The 19,236-nt window shown below is 37.7% G+C and overlaps 2 protein-coding genes across 3 annotated transcripts in view; one reads left to right on the top strand and one right to left on the bottom strand.

The window, feature by feature from the left end:
• eps8l2 (EPS8 like 2) overlaps positions 1-14,987 on the top strand; it is a 56,234-nt gene extending 41,247 nt beyond the window's left edge. For both annotated transcript variants that reach the window (XM_056272631.1, XM_056272633.1), the window contains 14 exons: positions 39-148; positions 229-293; positions 451-577; positions 758-846; positions 1,208-1,282; positions 1,733-1,881; positions 4,837-4,993; positions 8,120-8,154; positions 8,598-8,703; positions 9,722-9,871; positions 12,020-12,068; positions 12,177-12,354; positions 14,552-14,684; positions 14,778-14,987. In XM_056272631.1, the coding sequence (XP_056128606.1) occupies positions 39-148; positions 229-293; positions 451-577; positions 758-846; positions 1,208-1,282; positions 1,733-1,881; positions 4,837-4,993; positions 8,120-8,154; positions 8,598-8,703; positions 9,722-9,871; positions 12,020-12,068; positions 12,177-12,354; positions 14,552-14,684; positions 14,778-14,849 (1,495 nt within the window). In that variant the 3' untranslated portion in view covers positions 14,850-14,987. The remainder of the gene's footprint in view (positions 1-38; positions 149-228; positions 294-450; positions 578-757; positions 847-1,207; positions 1,283-1,732; positions 1,882-4,836; positions 4,994-8,119; positions 8,155-8,597; positions 8,704-9,721; positions 9,872-12,019; positions 12,069-12,176; positions 12,355-14,551; positions 14,685-14,777) is intronic.
• Positions 14,988-16,724: 1,737 nt separating this feature from the next.
• Positions 16,725-19,236, bottom strand: part of fads2 (fatty acid desaturase 2) — a 19,944-nt gene continuing 17,432 nt past the window's right edge. Inside the window, exons 10-13 of the mRNA XM_056272638.1 lie at positions 18,522-18,618; positions 18,355-18,434; positions 18,135-18,260; positions 16,725-16,988 (exon numbers count right to left, since the gene is read on the bottom strand). Coding sequence (XP_056128613.1) covers positions 16,937-16,988; positions 18,135-18,260; positions 18,355-18,434; positions 18,522-18,618 — 355 coding nt within the window. The 3' untranslated portion in view covers positions 16,725-16,936. The remainder of the gene's footprint in view (positions 16,989-18,134; positions 18,261-18,354; positions 18,435-18,521; positions 18,619-19,236) is intronic.

The following is a 19,236-nucleotide window of genomic DNA, read 5'->3' as shown; positions in this document are numbered from 1 at the left end:
TTGTGAACACATTTCTCTCTTTCTCTCCCTTCTATCAGGTTGAACCAAGAAAAGATGAAACGCCAACGGGAGACCATCATCCCGCCCTCTGAGACTAGAAGTCCTGGCCCTGGGGTCAAAGGTCGAGTAGCAGCTACGGACATGAAAGGTGCCACAGACACAATACGCTTGTATGCTTGCAGTTACAGTCAATGCATTAATGCTTAACACTCTGTGTGTTTGTCTCAGATGAACTGTCGATGCAGGATCCCGAGTCCAATATGAAACTGGCCCAGCGGATCGAGAAGGACGTGGTGAGTGCCGGTGTCACTGCGTAACACTTGATATCTGCACACACACACACATCTAAAACACACTCAACCATTGAGTGTATCAGATTAGTGGTTACATCAGACCAGACGTAACGCTGTAATTCAGGCTGTGTATTTTCACTCTGTGTGTGTCATTCAGCAAATCCTGAATTGCGCTCTAGATGACATCGAGATCTTCGTGGCGCGTCTTCATAAAGCGGCAGAGGCTTTCTCACAACTCAACCAGCGCAACAGGAGCAAGAAAAGCAAAAAGAGAGGACCGGCAGGTATATATGCTACACATATCGTATATTTACTCGTGCTTAACGCATCTGGTAAATGACTTTTATTTGTTTATTCCTAAAATAAAGTTAGATCATTTATGCTTAGGAAAACAAATGTGTAAATACATTCATGTGCTTTGGTAAGCATTATTCTCATGTTGCTTGCGTGTGTGTGTGTTTCAGAGGGAATGCTGACTCTACGAGCCAAGCCTCCATCAGAAGGAGAGTTTATCGACTGTCTTCAGAAGCTGAAACTCTCTTTCAATCTGCTGGTGGGTTTCGCCTTTCTCTGTTTCTAAATGAAAAGCATGCTCTTAAAACATATGCACTCTCTTTTAACTCATGCAAAACCCTTGGTTTGGTCTTTTTGTGGTTTAATTTGAAAGTCATCTGGAATATTTGCACTCAAATTGTGTATGTGCTTTAACTTTTTACATCATGCAGAAAGAAACGAGAGCAAATTTCTGTGCAAACCATTTGTAAAAATAAATTGTAAACTGTTTCATTCAGTTCCAGTGACAATTTGTATTAGAAATGTTTCATGAATGAACACACATTTATTCTGCTCAGTGTCATGAAAGAGGCCAATTGTGTGTGTGAACCCTGTTGACGGTCTGTGTGTGCCCTCTACAGGCCAAACTGAAGAAACACATCCAGAACCCCAGCGCTGCAGAACTTGCACACTTCCTGTTTGGACCTTTGGAAATGGTGAGGAACTGAACACATACACAAAATGTTTTCCTAGCTATCGAAATGAAAACATACCAAAAACTTCTGTTGGTTTTATTATAAAAATGCATGCTTATGTTTATACAGAATAAACCAAAACCTTAATGCTAATGCTGCCCCTAAAAAACCCTTTGCATTTAAATTAATGAATGCATACATATATTTATACATAAAATGAAACTTTATCTGAAGACACCCCAGCATTAATGTTTGTGCAGATTTATCTCACTTTATTTTTTTATTTTTTGACTTAAGTATAAGTACTCGTCAGTAAAACTACAACAATAATAAACAACAACAACAATAATAATATGAACAATATGAGCATCCTGCTTGGTACAATAAGAAAATGGAAATATGCATAATAGTTAAAGGCTCATTTAATTTACTATAACTAACTGTAATGTGTTTTTTCTTGTGTGAATTCAGATACTGCAGAATAGTGGCAGTCCTGAGCTGCCGCGTGTGGTCATCTCTCCTCACCTGTCGCGGGACACAGTGGACTTCCTGAGAGGACACCTGACTCCCAAAGAGATGACCATCTTTGAGCTGCTGGGAGACGGTTGGACGAGGCCCAGGTGATGAGTCAACCAACAACTGTAGATGTGTTACAGGAGTGTGTGTCAGTGGTAAACTGATATTTCCAGCTGATACATCAGCCAATGTTTGTTCATTTTGAGATTATCAGTATCAGATGATGGTAGTTCCTCCTCGTGGGAATCCTAAAATCAGCTTTTGAATAGACAAATAAAAAATAGGATTGGTTTTTAAATTTTTTTTAACTAGTGTTCGACCAGAGTTTTTTGCGCTCCTATTATGTTTTTTTCGGATACCACTTTTCATGTAGTGTGTAATACAGTGGTTTGTGAATCTAAAAGGTCTGCAAAGTGCAGATACATGGAGTTATTTTCTCCCAAAAGAAAGAATTGATTCTGAACTGCCCGAATGAGTCGTCCTTAGCTGAAATTCAGATATGGTAATGAGCGTTTGGTTTCTGACATGCACTGTAAGCTGTAGACCAATCACAACAGACTGGGCCATCTGACCAATCAGAGTAGGGTAGACCAATCACAACAGACTGGGCCATCTGACCAATCAGAGTAGAGTAAACCAATCACAACAGACTGGGCCATCTGACCAATCAGAGTAGGGTAGACCAATCACAACAGACTGGCCCATCTGACCAATCAGAGTAGAGTAGACTAGGGTTGTGTGATGTCTACCAATTTGGCATCAGACGATGTGTACAGTGAAACATCGCGATGGACGATGATATCGGGAGGGGCGGGGCTAACATTCAAATTTTTCACTTAAGCAATAAGCCTGGCAAAGCCGTGTTTTACAGTGGATTTAGAACAGCTAAGGGGCGTAGGCACAAAGCGGAGATATTTTCCTCAACATCTCATCAGCAATTTTGATGTCGGCAGCTCTGCAGCAGCTGACCACTAAGGAGCGAATGTACAGTGACGTGACAGAACTGCCAGATTCAAACTGTGTGCTTTCGCGCTGTGGCTGGCGCTGAGCCAAAGACGGACGCGCTCAGCGCTTGTCATATATCAGAACTATTCAGTGTTTTTAACCACATAATGTTTATTTTAGGTTTCAGACATTTAAATACATATAATTTATAGCAAAACAATACATTTATAGTTTGTAAAATACACAATGGTGTCTATGGAAGCAGCAATAACAACCCATTCAAATATATTTGCCGACAGATTTTATTCATATCAGACACACAGTGTAAGTAACTATAAAGTTAACTCTATTCTTCTCCCAGTTCACCGGCCATGTATTTCGGGAGAAACTGATGAATTCACGTGCTGTAATAAACCCAACAGACAGGAATCTCACGTTACAGATCAAAATAATTTATAAAGGTTTTTTAAACGACAAAACAAACTCACTTACACGCATTTGAGAATCGGAATAGAAGATAGTTGATGACATGGTATGTAACCAGATTTGTTAATATTTAGAAATAAAAGTGCTAACGTTACATCTGTCATACAGCGCTATTTTGGCTGTGGTGAATCCCGTGCCAAGCATGACGCGTCACCATGGAAACATGGGGGGGGGGGGGGTCGCGATGCTGGCTTAACATCGTGATGTCTGTCAACCATCACGATGGACGATGATATCGTCTATCGGCACAACCCTAGAGTGGACCAATCACAACAGACTGGCCCATCTGACCAATCAGAGTAGAGTAGACCAATCACAACAGACTGGGCCATCTGACCAATCAGAGTAGAGTAGACCAATCACAACAGACTGGGCCATCTGACCAATCAGAGTAGAGTAGACCAATCACAACAGACTGGCCCATCTGACCAATCAGAGTAGAGTAGACCAATCACAACAGACTGGGCCATCTGACCAATCAGAGTAGAGTAGACCAATCACAACAGACTGGGCCATCTGACCAATCAGAGTAGAGTAGACCAATCACAACAGACTGGGCCATCTGACCGATCAGAGTAGAGTAGACCAATCACAACAGACTGGGCCATCTGACCAATCAGAGTAGAGTAGACCAATCACAACAGACTGGGCCATCTGACCAATCAGAGTAGAGTAGACCAATCACAACAGACTGGGCCATCTGACCAATCAGAGTAGAGTAGACCAATCACAACAGACTGGACTATCTGACCAATCAGAGTAGAGTAGACCAATCACAACAGACTGGCCCATCTGACCAATCAGAGCAGAGTAGACCAATCACAACGGACTGGGCCATCTGACCAATCAGAGTAGAGTAGACCAATCACAACGGACTGGGCCATCTGACCAATCAGAGTAGAGTAGACCAATCACAACAGACTGGGCCATCTGACCAATCAGAGTAGAGTAGACCAATCACAACAGACTGGGCCATCTGACCAATCAGAGTAGAGTAGACCAATCACAACAGACTGGGCCATCTGACCAATCAGAGTAGAGTAGACCAATCACAACAGACTGGGCCATCTGACCAATCAGAGTAGAGTAGACCAATCACAACAGACTGGGCCATCTGACCAATCAGAGTAGAGTAGACCAATCACAACAGACTGGGCCATCTGACCAATCAGAGTAAAGTAGACCAATCACAACAGACTGGGCCATCTGACCAATCAGAGTAGAGTAGACCAATCACAACAGACTGGACCATCTGACCAATCAGAGTAGAGTAGGCTCTTAGAAAGGAGTTTAAAGAGGCTGAATCCTTTATCAAAGCGTTTTAGACACTGTGAGAAAAGCAGTGATGCTACAATGTATATTATGAGAAAAAGTGTTTTTTCTGTTTGTTTGTTTTTTTACCTTGAATGGATGTAAACCTATTGTAGGAGACTCCAAAACAAAATTACGAACCTTTAAAATTGCATAATAGGGGCACTTTATTATATTATTTATAACATATTTTGTTATGTTATTTTATCTGTTAATAATAAATGTAATCAAAATTATAGTATCTAGATTAGCATCAGTCAACCATTAGTCTGTATGTTTATGTTGCCTTATTCTGGGTGTGTCTTTGTGTATCTCAGAGCTGATTGGCCGAAAGATCAGTGCGCTCCTCTGTATGTCCCAAAGTTTCGGAACGGCTGGGAGCCGCCAGTGGATCTGTTTCGCACGTCCCCGTGGGAGACGGAGAGCGCTGGTGTCCCGAAGTCTCCAGTGCAGTCAGAGTACAGGACAAAAGAGGTGAGAGAGAGAGAGAGAGATGAATCGATTTATGATTTATGAAAGCAATGATTTATGAAGCTGTTTAAACAACACACAAGGTGCGTCCCAAATCGCGGACTTGTGCTCTATTCTATGCCATTTTGTAGTATAAATAGTGTGAGTAGTGCGTTCACACTGAAATTTTGAAAAAGAAAAAGTGCACCTTAAGTACCCGGATGATGAACTTATTTTAACGAAAAAACGAAATGTGGAACAGTGGACACTTCAAGTTCAAGTTCATTTTATTTATATAGCACATTTTTACAACAGCCACTGGCTGGCCAAAGTGCTTTACAGAACAGCAGAACAGCAGAAATTAAAACAAAATAGTACCTACATAACAACACAACACAAATGAGAGCGACGTTAAAACAGGATTAGTAAAGCAGTATCTGACTCAAATATAAAATAGTTAAACAGAAGTGAAAAAACCGTATCAGACTCAATCAAATTTAAAATGGAAAGAATCATGAGTGGCAAAAGCAGTATCAGACTCAATGTAAAATAGTAAAACCAACCAACCTTAAATATAGGCCATGGAAAACAAGTGCGTCTTTAGAAGTGACTTAAAAGTGGTCACAGAAGAGGCTATCTTAATTTCTAATGGCAAATTGTTCCACAACCGAGGCCCGACCACCAGTGGCGGTTCTAGAGGGGGGGCCAGGGGGGCCAGTGCCCCTGTGACAAAAAGCTTGGCCCCCCTTGTGGCCCCCCTAAATGTGGAGTTTGAAATAATTTTTACAAAACTGTTTTTTGCTATCGTTGTATGTGTATTATTATTTTATTTTTCTATCTTTGTGGATTTGCATTTTCACGTGACAATTCGCATCACATTCGCGGGAATCGCGGCAGAATGTTTGAAGAGGTGAGTGCGCGCGCGCGGCCGGGGCGCTCTCTCTCTCTCTCTGCTCGTTATGCACTGTCAAGCGCAGCAAGCGGACGCTCTGACGGGTTTTAGAAGATAAAATACAACCCGAAACTAAAAAACAGACCCGGCTTCTATTTGAGACCGGCCTTTATGTACCCAAACCTGTCGCCACACCAGGCGTGTAAAAGAGACAGGCGTCTATTCGGGACTCGGCTATTATTTGAAGTTTCACGGTATGTACGAGGCACTGTGAGCTGACATAGCATTTGTCTATCGTCCTTTCACTGCTGTGTGCAGTTCATAGGTAGGCTATGTCCCCAAATTAGTTTTTGTCTTATATTTATATCATATTATGTTCTTATATTAGAATATCACATCAGCAAGAGTGCCGTTTTCCCGTGCACAATTGCAACTGTGATATTTATGTTATACAACAGTTAAATTAACAATAAGTTAACATTGGGAGTTACTTTTTAGACACAATATTGTCAATATTGTTTGTTTTCCCTTTATTTCGCCGACTAGAATTTCATAAAATGAAACCGTAGTGAGTCTCAATGCAACACAGCGATGATTTCTTGACTGAAATCCGCGTTTTGAACGAATCACTTGCTTCTTTCCCGAATAAATCGGCCGTTTGAACAAATCGTTTGAATGAATGAATCCCTCTTACAGGGACTTGCCGCCGCCTACTGGCGGTTTTAGTTTCATATTTAAAGTATCCTTTAATTAAAACGTTAAACTTAGAAATAATTTCATATTTAAATATTGATTTGAAAAAAATCTCATAGCTTTATTTATGCAATTGTAAATGGAGTGTATATATTAATGCCACTTCTGTGTCACCTCTGCACTGCAAAGATGGATTTTGATTGAATTAATTAATTTGACTGGTAACAGTGGTACTGTATAATTATTGTATAATTAAGTATTATTGTATAAATAAGTATAATTACTGTATAATTTGAATGTTAGTATTTGACATAAAAGGTGATGCATAACTCTAAATAAGTTTAGAAAAAATGTCCATATATAGGTGAAAATGCCCCTGGAAATCAATTTAAGGTGGCAAATATTGCCCCTTAATTAAAAAATGTATTTCTGTCACTGCTGTGAATCGACCACTGCATAGAATATGAAAAATAGGAATATCTTCGTGAGTCAGCTGTCAACAACAGGCCTAAACCAGCCATGGCACCAGCACAAAAACACAATCAGTAAAATATTATCTAATTATTAACAAAATGTTGAAAATGTTGAAATATATTTTTGTCAATATTGCACACCTCTAATGTACGGTATTAATTTTGATTTCTTTAGGTCTTAAAAAGCCTTAAATTGGACTCTAAAAAGTGTGCAGGAACCCTGTAAACGGTTAGACATATCAAGTCAGTTATTTTCAGTAAATGAATTAATAAGCTTCTTGGTCCCCATTGCTTTTGCTCTATAGTTCTCAAAATGAAGAGAAAGAAGGACATCATGTCTATTACAGTTACTGTGACTAATACTGAATATGTAATGCAAATGTAAAAATATAATGGAAATGCAAATACATTGTTGAATGATTATAAACACGGTATTTTCCCTGTTAATGCCTGCAGCAGCGCAGAAAATGATATGACAACAATAAGGTCTAAATGTAACTGGCCCCTCTAACAGTACAACTGGCCCCAGCTTGGCCCCCCCAGTTGAAATGGGCTAGAACCGCCACTGCCGACCACAGAAAAAGCTCGATCCCCTCTGCATTTAAGTCTGGCATGTGGGACTAATAACAGGTTTTTGTTGCTTGATCTTAGACTTCTCGAATGAGTATATGGTTGTAGCAGTTCAGATAGATAGCTGGGGGCTTTGTTATGCAGAGATTTATGAACAAATAAGAGGATTTTAAAATCAATTCTGAAATGAATGGGCAGCCAATGAAGGGACCTCAGAATAGCATATGGGTGCTTTTACAGCTATTAAAAAGAAATCTTGCAGCATTTTGCACTAATTGAAGACGAGCAATTTGAGACTTGTACTGTCGCAGCTTTAATTACGTAGCGGAGGGGGAGGGGCTATCAGACACCGATGTTGAAAGACAAAATAAACGTATAAAGTTCTTACACTACACAGTTGAGTACATGGTAGTGCATAGTGTATAGTGTGTCATTTTTTGGGACACAGCTAAAGTCTTTTCTGTGTGTAAATCTCTTCTGTGTGTTAAATGGATTCCATCTTTTCCCTCTTTTCCATGTCAGTTCTTTGGATCACAGTCGTCGCTCTCTTCAAACGGGTGAGTTAGTTGTCAAGAGGTCTATATCTCAGTCACTTTGAGATTTTGAGTAAATTAGAATTAAATGAAATGTTAATTTTATATGAAGTCTGTCCTTCAAACTAAAATCACAAGCTATTGAGTAACAAGTGACCAAAATAAAACCACACTGACATACATTCAGACAAGAGTCAACTATCTAAAAGGTGTCAAGTTGCCACGTTTTATTGTCATTTTATACAATTTATCAATTGTAATTGGGCCAAAACAATGTAAATATTCCAAATGTCAAAATCCATTAAATGGCATATAATCCATATTGACTATAAATTGTGGAAGATTTCTTTTTTTTTACTTTTCGCTTATTGTGACATCTTGCCCCTTTTAGTGTGACACATGTTTTTGACATTTGATCCATGTGAAGATCTTTTATGATCAGCTTGTTGCCCTCACATTTTTTTCAGGTCTTTCTCGACGTCTCCTCCTTCTCGGAAATATGCAAAGATCCGCTACCACTTTGTGGCACGTAATGCCAACGAGCTGTCAGTGCTCCAGGACGAAATTCTGGAGGTATAAAGATCACAAATGACATCTCATTAACATCTCAAAGATTAAACAGAGCTCTAATGGAGTTTTGCTCAAGTCTCCTGTTCCTTGGGCCCTGTTTATTAACTGGTATTAAGAAGCGTTTTGGTGGATCGGATCACAAGTAGACGACACTAAATACAGGTGTAAACAGGGTCTAAAACGTTTTGAGCTTGTCCACTTTCGACACTTCCAGAGGGAGTTGAAAACACATTAGACTGGATTGCGTTCGTAGTGTAAACGCTCATGTGATCGAATGTGTTCAAACAGCCACAAAAGACCGTCTTCTCTCCGTCTACTGATCTAATGAGTAACATTATGAGAAGAGCTCGAGCCAGACGGGATTTAAACTCTGTCGGCTGGATAACCAAGTTTGGTTTGAAGATGAAAAACATACCAAGCACAATGTTCTCTCTCCATTCCTGATTTCTAACACACACTCACAGCGTTCGGCTGGTCTTGTGTCTGTCAGAGCAGAAACTAAAGCTGATGCTCTCCGTATGTGTTTCTGTCGTCTCTGGTTGTGTTCATTTGTAAATTGCACGTGCTTATTTTGTCCATTAGATTGAAAGATTTGAAAAAGCCCATTAATTTACCCGCCCACAGACCCTCCCCTCGAAGAAATCAGGACAGAAGTGGTTGAAAGTGGACAAAAGACACGGATTAAAACACCAGGTGTAAACGGGAATGTGTCTCCCTCGTCTACTTGTGATCCAATCGACCAAAACACATCTTAATACCAGGTGTAAACAGGGCCTGACGATGTTTCTCCTGAGAAAAAGACTCACACGATTCTCTAGAGCTTCATAAGAGATCTCAAGGTCTAAGATTGTGCTCAGATTTGCCAGCATACAATCAAAAGCCAGAGATTTCAATAAGAACTCCAGCATTTCTCATCAGAAGATCCATTTTATAGCTTTATTCTCTTACCGTGTGACAAAAAAAGTCATGCAACACAATTTCTGTTGATTTGTATTATGAAAGAACTGATGTTTGTTTTAAGGTGTTGGAGGATGACAAGCAGTGGTGGAAGTTGAGGAACAGAAGCGGTCAGGCGGGATACGTGCCCTATAATATCCTGGATGTGGTCAAACTCGAGGACCCTCAAGTCATGAGTGACCCGCCCTACAGTCCAGTAACACCGTACAGTCCGGTAAACAAACCAGCAGAACTTAATCAGATTTAAATTAACGTTAAATGTCCTTTAGCCGGGGACACACTTAAAGGGATAGTTCACCCAAAAACAAAAATTCTGTCATCATTTACTCACCCTCAAGTTGTTCCAAACTTATATGAATTTCTTTCTTCTGTTGAACACAAAAGAAGATATTTTAAAGAATATCAGTAACCAAACAGTTGATTATGGAAGCTTGTTTCCGCCACAGAATGAAAAATAAAAAAGGTAATTGCGACTTTTTATCTCACAATTCTTACTTTTTTTCTCACAATTGCGAGATATAAAGTCAGAATTGCTTGAAATAAAGTCGCAATTGCGTGTTATAAAGTCAGAATTGCTTGATATAAAGTCGCAATTGCAGGTTATAAAGTCAGAATTGATTGATATAAAGTCGCAATTGCAGGTTATAAAGTCAGAATTGTGAGTTATAAAGTTAGAATTGCGTGAAATAAAGTCACAATTGCAGGTTAAAAAAGTCAGAATTGATTGATATAAAGTCGCAATTGCGTGTTATAAAGTCAGAATTGCAAGATATAAAGTCAGAATTGATTGATATAAAGTCGCGATTGCAGGTTATAAAGTCAGAATTGTGAGTTATAAAGTTAGAATTGCGTGAAATAAAGTCGCAATTGCAGGTTATAAAGTCAGAATTGTGAGTTATAAAGTTAGAATTGCGTGAAATAAAGTCGCAATTGCAGGTTATAAAGTCAGAATTGTGAGTTATAAAGTTAGAATTGCGTGAAATAAAGTCGCAATTGCTGGTTATAAAGTCAGAACTGATTGATATAAAGTCGCAATTGCAGGTTATAAAGTCAGAATTGATTGATATAAAGTCGCAATTGCAGGTTATAAAGTCAGAATTGTGAGTTATAAAGTTAGAATTGCGTGAAATAAAGTCGCAATTGCAGGTTATAAAGTCAGAATTGTGAGTTATAAAGTTAGAATTGCGTGAAATAAAGTCGCAATTGCAGGTTATAAAGTCAGAACTGATTGATATAAAGTCGCAATTGCAGGTTATAAAGTCAGAATTGATTGATATAAAGTCGCAATTGCAGGTTATAAAGTCAGAATTGATTGATATAAAGTCGCAATTGCAGGTTATAAAGTCAGAATTGTGAGTTATAAAGTTAGAATTGCGTGAAATAAAGTCGCAATTGCAGGTTATAAAGTCAGAATTGATTGATATAAAATCGCAATTGCGTGTTATAAAGTCAGAATTGCAAGATATAAAGTCAGAATTGATTGATATAAAGTCGCAATTGCAGGTTATAAAGTCAGAATTGATTCATATAATATCGAAATTGCGTGTTGTAAAGTCAGAATTGTGAGATTTAATCTATTCTGAGGGGGAAAAAGTTTGTCTTTTTTCCCCCTTAGAATTGGCCTGATAACTCGCAATTGCGAGTTTATATCTCACAAGTCTGAGAAAAGATGTCAGAATCTCGAGATATAAAGTCGCAATTATGTGTTATAAAGTCAGAATTGCGAGATGTAAACTTGCAATTGTGAGAAAAAGAAAGTCAGAATTGTGAGATAAAAAGTCTGACTTGTCTTTTTTCTCGCAATTGCGACTTTATTTCTCATAATTGCGACTTTATATCTCGCAATTGCGACTTTATTTCTCACAATTCTGACTTAATATCTCGCAATTGTGAGATAAAAAGTCGCAATTATTATTTTATTTTATTTATTCAGTGGCAGAAACAAGCTTCCATAGTTGATGGACCCCATGACTTCCATAATATGGAAATCAATGGGGACCAGAAACCATTTGGTTACCCACATTCTTCAAAAAAAAATTTGTGTTCAACAGAAGAAAGAAATTCATATAAGTTTGGAACAACATGAGCGTGAGTAAATGATGACAGAATTTTATTTTTGGGAGAACTATCCCTTTAATGACTGTAAGGCCGATTATGAATGTAATTTGATACTTACGGCTGATCATGCCGAGTCAGAGACAGTTGCGTTCAGTCGGTGTTCACAAAGTGTTTAATATGCTTCCGTCGTTGAAAAGTCTGTAAGTGTGTTCAGTTCAGTCTTATAATGTTTCAGCTGGTCGTTAAGTGTCTTCCTGACATTAGTAATCATTACTTTGTGTATCTCCTGCTGTCACTCACACAGCCGTACCGAGGACAGTCTCCCTCCGGCTCAATGGGGAACGATAAAGACGGTGAGTCTGAGGGAACACACACATACAAGATAAATATGATCAGAACCTGTTAGTGGTTCTGAATGAGAATACATCTGAAATAAATGTGCATTTATGGTTCTGCCCCAGGTCACACTCATCAGATGGATAAAGTGAACGATGAGCTGCTCATGTTGATCACCGGTAATAAGACGAATCAGCCCGCGAGGAACTTCAAGGTGGTTCGTCAGTCGGCCGTCCCGCTGACCTTCGACTCCAGCCCAGCAGAGGTCTCCACCTGGCTCAACGCCAAGGGCTTCTCCAAACCGTGAGTCAGGCCACAGAAAACAGATCAAGCCTTACAAACTATCAAAAATGTATAAAAAAAAAAAAAAAAAAAATTATTTTTACTGAGAACTCATGAAACCTTCTAAACTATGAAAAAGGCATTTAAAAAAACTAAAATGTATTTTTACTGAGACCTCATGAAGCCTTCTAAACTATGAAATTTTATTTAAAAAATATAAAATAATGTATTTTTACTGAGACCTCATGAAGCCTTCTAAACTATGAAATTTTATTTAAAAAATATAAAATAATGTATTTTTACTGAGAACTCATGAAACCTTCTAAACTATGAAATTTTATTTAAAAAAATTTAAATAATGAATTTTTACTGAGAACTCATTAAGCTTTCTAAACTATAAAAAAATATTAAAATATAATAAAAAATTTTTTTTTACTAATAACTCATGCCTTGTAAACTATGGAAAATGTATTAAAAAAATTCACGAGAACTCACGAAGCCTTATAAAACAAAGAAAAATGTATTAAATAAAAATAAAATAATTAAGCCTTCTAAACGATAAAAAAATAAAATATAATAAAAAATTTTTTTTTTACTAAACTCATGGAGCCTTCTAAACTTTGAAACATTTATTTGAAAAAATGTTTTTCACTGAAAACTCATTAAGCCTTCTAAACTATAGAATTTTTTTTTTTTTTAAATAAAAATGTATTTTTACTGAGAATTCTTTAAAGGGGTCATATAATGGTACATGCACTTTTTCAAGTTGATTGTACTGAAATGTGTGTTGGCAGTGCCTGTACACAACCATTATATAATGATAAAAATCCATCCAGTGTTTTTGTTTTAATCTCCTTATATGTTTTCCCCTGCCTCAAATTGAGCCGTTCGATTTTGTGACGTCACACGCTCGGAAGCCCCTCCCACGAGTGTTGATTGACAGCAGCGTTTCAACACAGACCCGCCCTCGCTCATGAGCCAGCTGTCAATCATAGTCTGCGCGGACCGGCGCGGTCATTGTTGATATGCTGGAGCACTGTCTATGAGCAGAATGGCGTCTAAGCGATTGGTGTTCTGTTCTTGGGTGTAATAACGAACACAGCAGTCATTTTAATGTTCCTAAATCCGAACCGCTGAAGACGCAGTGGCTGAGTTTGTTTTCGAAGGGAATATTCCCCACGAGCAACGTCAATGCTTTCATATTTGCGCGAATCATTTCTCACCAGACTGCTTTACACGATCCTTTAAACGAGGGTCAGTATAAAGCTGGTTTTGCTAAGAAGCTGCTCATGAAAAAAGGATCGGTACCAGATATTCGTGTTCCTGCTGAACCTCCAGAACAACTGAAGTGAGTGTAACGTTTTATTAACCTTTATATTAATATTTATATTAATCTTTGCAAATCGCTAGCTGCACGCTTCACAATGAATGCGGCTAAGGTTTACACTTAGGGTACATTACGACATGTTTTCTATGTATGACGTTCTCAATATAATTCATAATCCCACGTTTATAATGAACAACGCGTTATGGTTATTGTGTTATCGAGTTACAAACGGTGTACACAGAACAGAGGGGTGGAGTGAGCAAAGCTCATTATCATTTAAAGTCATATACACTGAAACGGCGTGCTGAAAACAGAGCTGTTTTTGAACAGGTAAAATAAGTGTTTTCTTACAATACTAATGAGAATTTTTAATTAAAGTATATTACAAACTTTTAATTTAGACCCTAAAGAATGATATTAGCTTGTACAAAAATGGCATTATATGACCCCTTTAAGCCTTGAAAACTATGAAAAATGTATTAAAATAAAAATAAAAATTATTTTCAATTAACTTATTAAACTATATTAAAATAAAATGTATTTTTTACTAATAACTCATTAAGCCTTCTAAACTATGAAAATTGTATTGAAATCAAATCAAATTAATAGTAAACAAAAAAAGTAATACTCAACAAAAAGACCCCATGAAGTGCAACAACAGAGGCTTCTTCCTCTTATTGAAATCAGAAGATGAACCGGGACATATTGAAGGGTTTGTCCCTTTCCCTAATTATAGCCAATGGCCTTTACTATGGAAAAACCTCATGTGACAGCATGAACAGTGGATGCAAGCTTTCCACATGACTTCATCATTCTGTAGAAGGCAGTCTGAGTTCATGAGAAGAACTCAATAAAAGTTGAGGAATAAGACTGTGTGTGTGTGTGTGTCAGGACGGTGGAGCGTTTGGGCATCCTGACAGGAGCTCAGCTCTTCTCTCTGAATAAAGATCACCTGAAGGCCGTGTGTGGAGACGAGGGCTCTCGCGTCTACAGCCAGATCACCGTCCAGAAATCACAACTAGAGGTCAGAAACACTGCAACACAATATTAGACTCAGCGCAGTGCATCATGGGAAACCTATAGCATGTGTCTGATTTGTCTTTTCTCTCTCTATCAGAAGAGTCGAGGAGATTCCGAATTGCAGGAAATTATGAGGAAACAGCAAGAGAAAATTGAATCTGGCCCATGAATGCGCTTTCACGGACTGTCAATCAAACTGTCACCTGGCAACAGTGACTGTCAAGCAAACCCACCAATGAACTTAGACGACGTAGATTCTGCCACACCGTCGACCAAACGTCTAATTCAATATATTTTTTAATTTGTATATTTATTGTTGGTGCTTTTTATTATTAGTGTATGTACGGAGCTTATCGTAATTTATCCGCATGCATTATCTTGCTGGAAAACACTTGTAAGCTTATAAGACTCTTTATTGCATGAAAATAATGTATAGTTGAATCTCACAAAAACATGAACAGGTCACACCTCAAAAACAAAAGAAAAATGTAATTACTTTTTTGGGGTTTATTTTATTTTAGGTCCTGACTTTTTTTTTTCTTAGTAATTTTCATTCTCAGTTATTCAGAACTCAAAATCAAAAGAAAAATAAATTAGGAATAAACACCATTAGGACAATTATTATTTTTTATTTTTTTGCATGTTCTTGACATTTTAACTTGAATTTCTTAAGGTAATGCAGATTTTTTCTCTCATAATTTTCATTGTTATTCACACCTCAAAATTAAAAGAAAATGGTAATTTGGTCATTTAGCATTTTCATGACATTTTAACTTTAATTTCTCAAGTAATGCAGATATATATATATTTATTTTTTTTCTTAGTAATTTTCATTCTGTTATTCAGAACTCAAAGTTAAAAGAAAAATAAATTAGGAATAAACACCATTAGGACTATTATTATTTTTTTTTTTTTGCATGTTCTTGACATTTTAACTTGAATTTCTTAAGGTAATGCAGATTTTTTCTCTCATAATTTTCATTGTTATTAACACCTCAAAATTAAAAGAAAATGGTAATTTGGTCATTTAGCATTTTCATGACATTTTTACTCTAGTAATGCAGATATATATATATATATATTTTTTTTTTCTCTAGTAATTTTTATTCTGTTATTCAGACCTCAAAATAAAAATAAAAATGAAATTATATTTAAAAAAAAAACCCATTAGAACCATCTACTTTTTTGGGGTTATTTTGCATTTTCATGTCTTTGACATTTTTGTTTTGCATTTTCATGACATTTTCCTAGTCATTTTTATTCTCAACAATTCATAAAAAAATAAATCAATAAAAAATATAAATCAGCATTAATGAAAAGCAGTACAATACAGTTAAATATAAATATATATTCACATCACATTAATTCCCAAATGTGTTTTAAGTTGATGTGAATTGCAAAACAGTGCAAAATGTCGATGAAATTGGAAGCTTTCTGTTTTGTGGTTAAAAGTGACCCGTACATGTTCTTGGCGGGCTGAGATTCACCCGTGTCTAAAGGAGTGAGTGTTTTCTCGGGGTTCGATGTATGATTGCAGCCGTGATGTCTGTCACGCTACACATGTAAATAATGTGATATAATGTCATCAAGCATGCTCTGATGCTGATAGTTATGACGAACGAATGAAGCGAGAACAGTAAATCTATCAGATGCATTCATGCGTGTCTTTTCTTCCTCTTGTCAACACTGTGTACTGAGCAAGTGCTTGTAATTTGTATAAATGGCATTTAGAGAGAAGGATAAATCCCAACAGAGAGAAAAACTCAAATACACAGATGAGGTTTATTAATAAGTTTAATCAGATAACAATAGCAGGACCACAAGTACAACCTCTTAGTATTATCCTCTGCTAGCTTGTCCAAATGTTATTTATAAAAACAAATCACTGTATTGTAAAATTAAGAAATAAAGTGACTATTAAAAGACTGAGCCTCAAAAATTACCCCTCAAAATATTCAAAAGCATCTAGCAACTATGCAAATCTAAAATGCAGCGATTGTAATCCAGCAATCACAACTTTCACGGTCATTCATGCACATTCACGTACTTTCAAATACATCCTTTATAAGGAGCGAGACACACATCTTTGATCAGTCTTTTAAAAACACATTCAAAGTGCCACAATTATGCTTCAATATCAAAAATAAGTGCTAAACGTCATTTTAGTGAGCTGATTGACTGGCGGTTTAGTTGATGTCTAGTCTGAGAAATTCTCGCTCTGATTGGTGGATATTTCTTTGCTTCTCGAATGAGGTTTTATTTGTTGAGGTACGCATCCAGCCAGATTTCTCCGGATTTCTCCAAAGACCTGAGAGGAGAAGAATAGTACAGTGAAGCATCTGCCAGTAAATGCACACAAAATACAACACGTCCTCACTCCTAATGCTCGGTTAACACACAGGGCACTCCATTGCTTTCAATGAGAAATCTTTGGCATCGATACACATTTACAAACAAGTCTCGCCCTACACTTTTTCGTTATATATTGTTTTACTCAGAAAACGTCATATAACATGTTCAATTGGTTGTGAATGTCAACTTTTTAAAGGGGTGGTTGATTATCATTTCACTTTTCTAACTTTAGTTAGTGCGTAATGTTTGCTGTTTGAGCATAAACAACATCTGCAAAGTTACAACGCTCAAAGTTCAGAGCAAAGGGAGATATTTGCTTTTAAAGAAATCGTTTTTTAAGGACTACAACAAACGGCTGATAGGAACTACACGAGCTTCCTCCCGGGTTAGTGACTTCACTAACCCTAAAATGTACATAAGCCCCGCCCCCGGGAACACGCAGTCCATGCTGAGACGAGGAAGAGCTGTTGTAGTCGAGCACATTTGTGAGTCAGCTCAAACTGTAGAATCCGTCTTTTCATATGCAATAGAAAGTCCCTCTGTGTGCAACTCACAACAGTTCCTATACAAGCGATTTGTAGATTATCATGACAGAATATCCTAATTGAAGATAGTTAACTCCACATCAGCAACATAAATTCATCAACTAACCATTCAGAGATGTCCTGTTGCATTCAACATGTTGTCACTTCTTCATAGTCTCTCCATCTTTGTCTGACTCCGGTTTAAACATAAAAGGCAGCACAGTTTCTGACATTTTAGCTTGTGTCTGCGTGAGGTAATCGGAGCTGCTAACGCACACGAGCTCTTGAAGCTCCGCCCACTGTGTCGGGAGCTGCAGCACATTTGCATTTAAAGGGCCAGACACAAAACGGTGCGTTTTTGCTAACCCTCAAAAAGTGACAACTTTAACATGCTATATAAAAATATCTGTGGGGTATTTTGAGCTAAAACTTCACATACACACTCTGGGGACATCAGAGATTTATTCTACATCTTGTGAAAAGGGCATTATACCACCCCTTTAAAGGAATAGTTCCTGAATCAGTGCAAGAGCTTCTTTTGAAGGTGAAACCAAGAGATGTTCATGTGTGTGTGATACCTGACGACGTCCGCAAAGGCCCCGTGCAAGGTCTTCTCTTGGTACTTGACTCCGTATTTGGCACATAACTCTCGAACGTGTGGGGCGGCGCGCCAGTAGTTGTGCCGAGGCATTGTGGGGAAGAGGCTGGGACAAGAACAAACCGCAGTTATGAAATGCAGGATATACTGATAGATGAACATATTTGGCACAGAAAGTGAGTGTGCTTTGGTTTTCTTACTGGTGCTCGATCTGAAAGTTGAGGTGTCCGCTGAACCAGTCGTTGAAGGAGGATTGCTCAATGTTGCAGGTTGCGACCAGCTAAATGAGAGAAACGTGAGCGTTGACATGCTAGAATGACTAGTTTGTAAACCCAGTGAGGCTGTGATGGGTCAGGATGTGCAGTACCTGCATGCTGAGCCAGTCCTGGTGTTTCTCATAGTCGATGTTCATGGGGATGTGGCTCATCTGGGTCACCCACACAAACCAGTGACTCTCCAGGAACCTGCGGCACACATTCATACCCACATCATGTGACTTTTGACTTATGTCACAGGGGGTCTGCCAAACATTGTTTGGTCTCAAACTCATTTTTGGGAAAACATTGTTACAAAAATAAAATATTAATTTAATGTCACTCAAAGTATAAGCTAAAAGTCACATAAATGTCTCATTGCTTTAAAATGTATGAAGTACAATTCTTTGTGCATCAATAATCACTGATTTAATGGTTTGTAAACATCATAAAGTATGTAAATTCAATCTTTGATACCAGAAATATAATGTGGCAATTAGTGATGCACCGAAAATGTTGAAAAGCTGACCGAAATGTCATTTATTTAGCGCGTTTTTTGACGGTGTCATTGTCTATTTTTGGGCACACAACATGCATAATCTACAACAGGTGTGTGTATGCTAGAGCAGGATTAACAATAGTGTTTTTTTAAATCAATCTTTTATTTTGATGAAGATCTTTAAATCTAAGCTGTATTCAGTTGATGTGTGTTTTAGCGTTTCAACCGCGGAAAGACGTCCATTAAACAGCAAACTTGCAAACGATACGTAACATTATATTTACCTCAGAAAAGCCATTCAATGTCTATACTCGTTAAGAAGCATTTTG

This window comes from Rhinichthys klamathensis, unplaced genomic scaffold (genome assembly GCF_029890125.1).
Source record: "Rhinichthys klamathensis goyatoka isolate OS25496 unplaced genomic scaffold, OSU_Roscu_1.1 h1tg000341l_1, whole genome shotgun sequence".
NCBI lineage: Eukaryota > Metazoa > Chordata > Actinopteri > Cypriniformes > Leuciscidae > Rhinichthys > Rhinichthys klamathensis.
The sequence above is the reverse complement of the archived record's forward strand: the minus strand, read 5'-3'. Positions and strand labels throughout refer to the sequence as shown.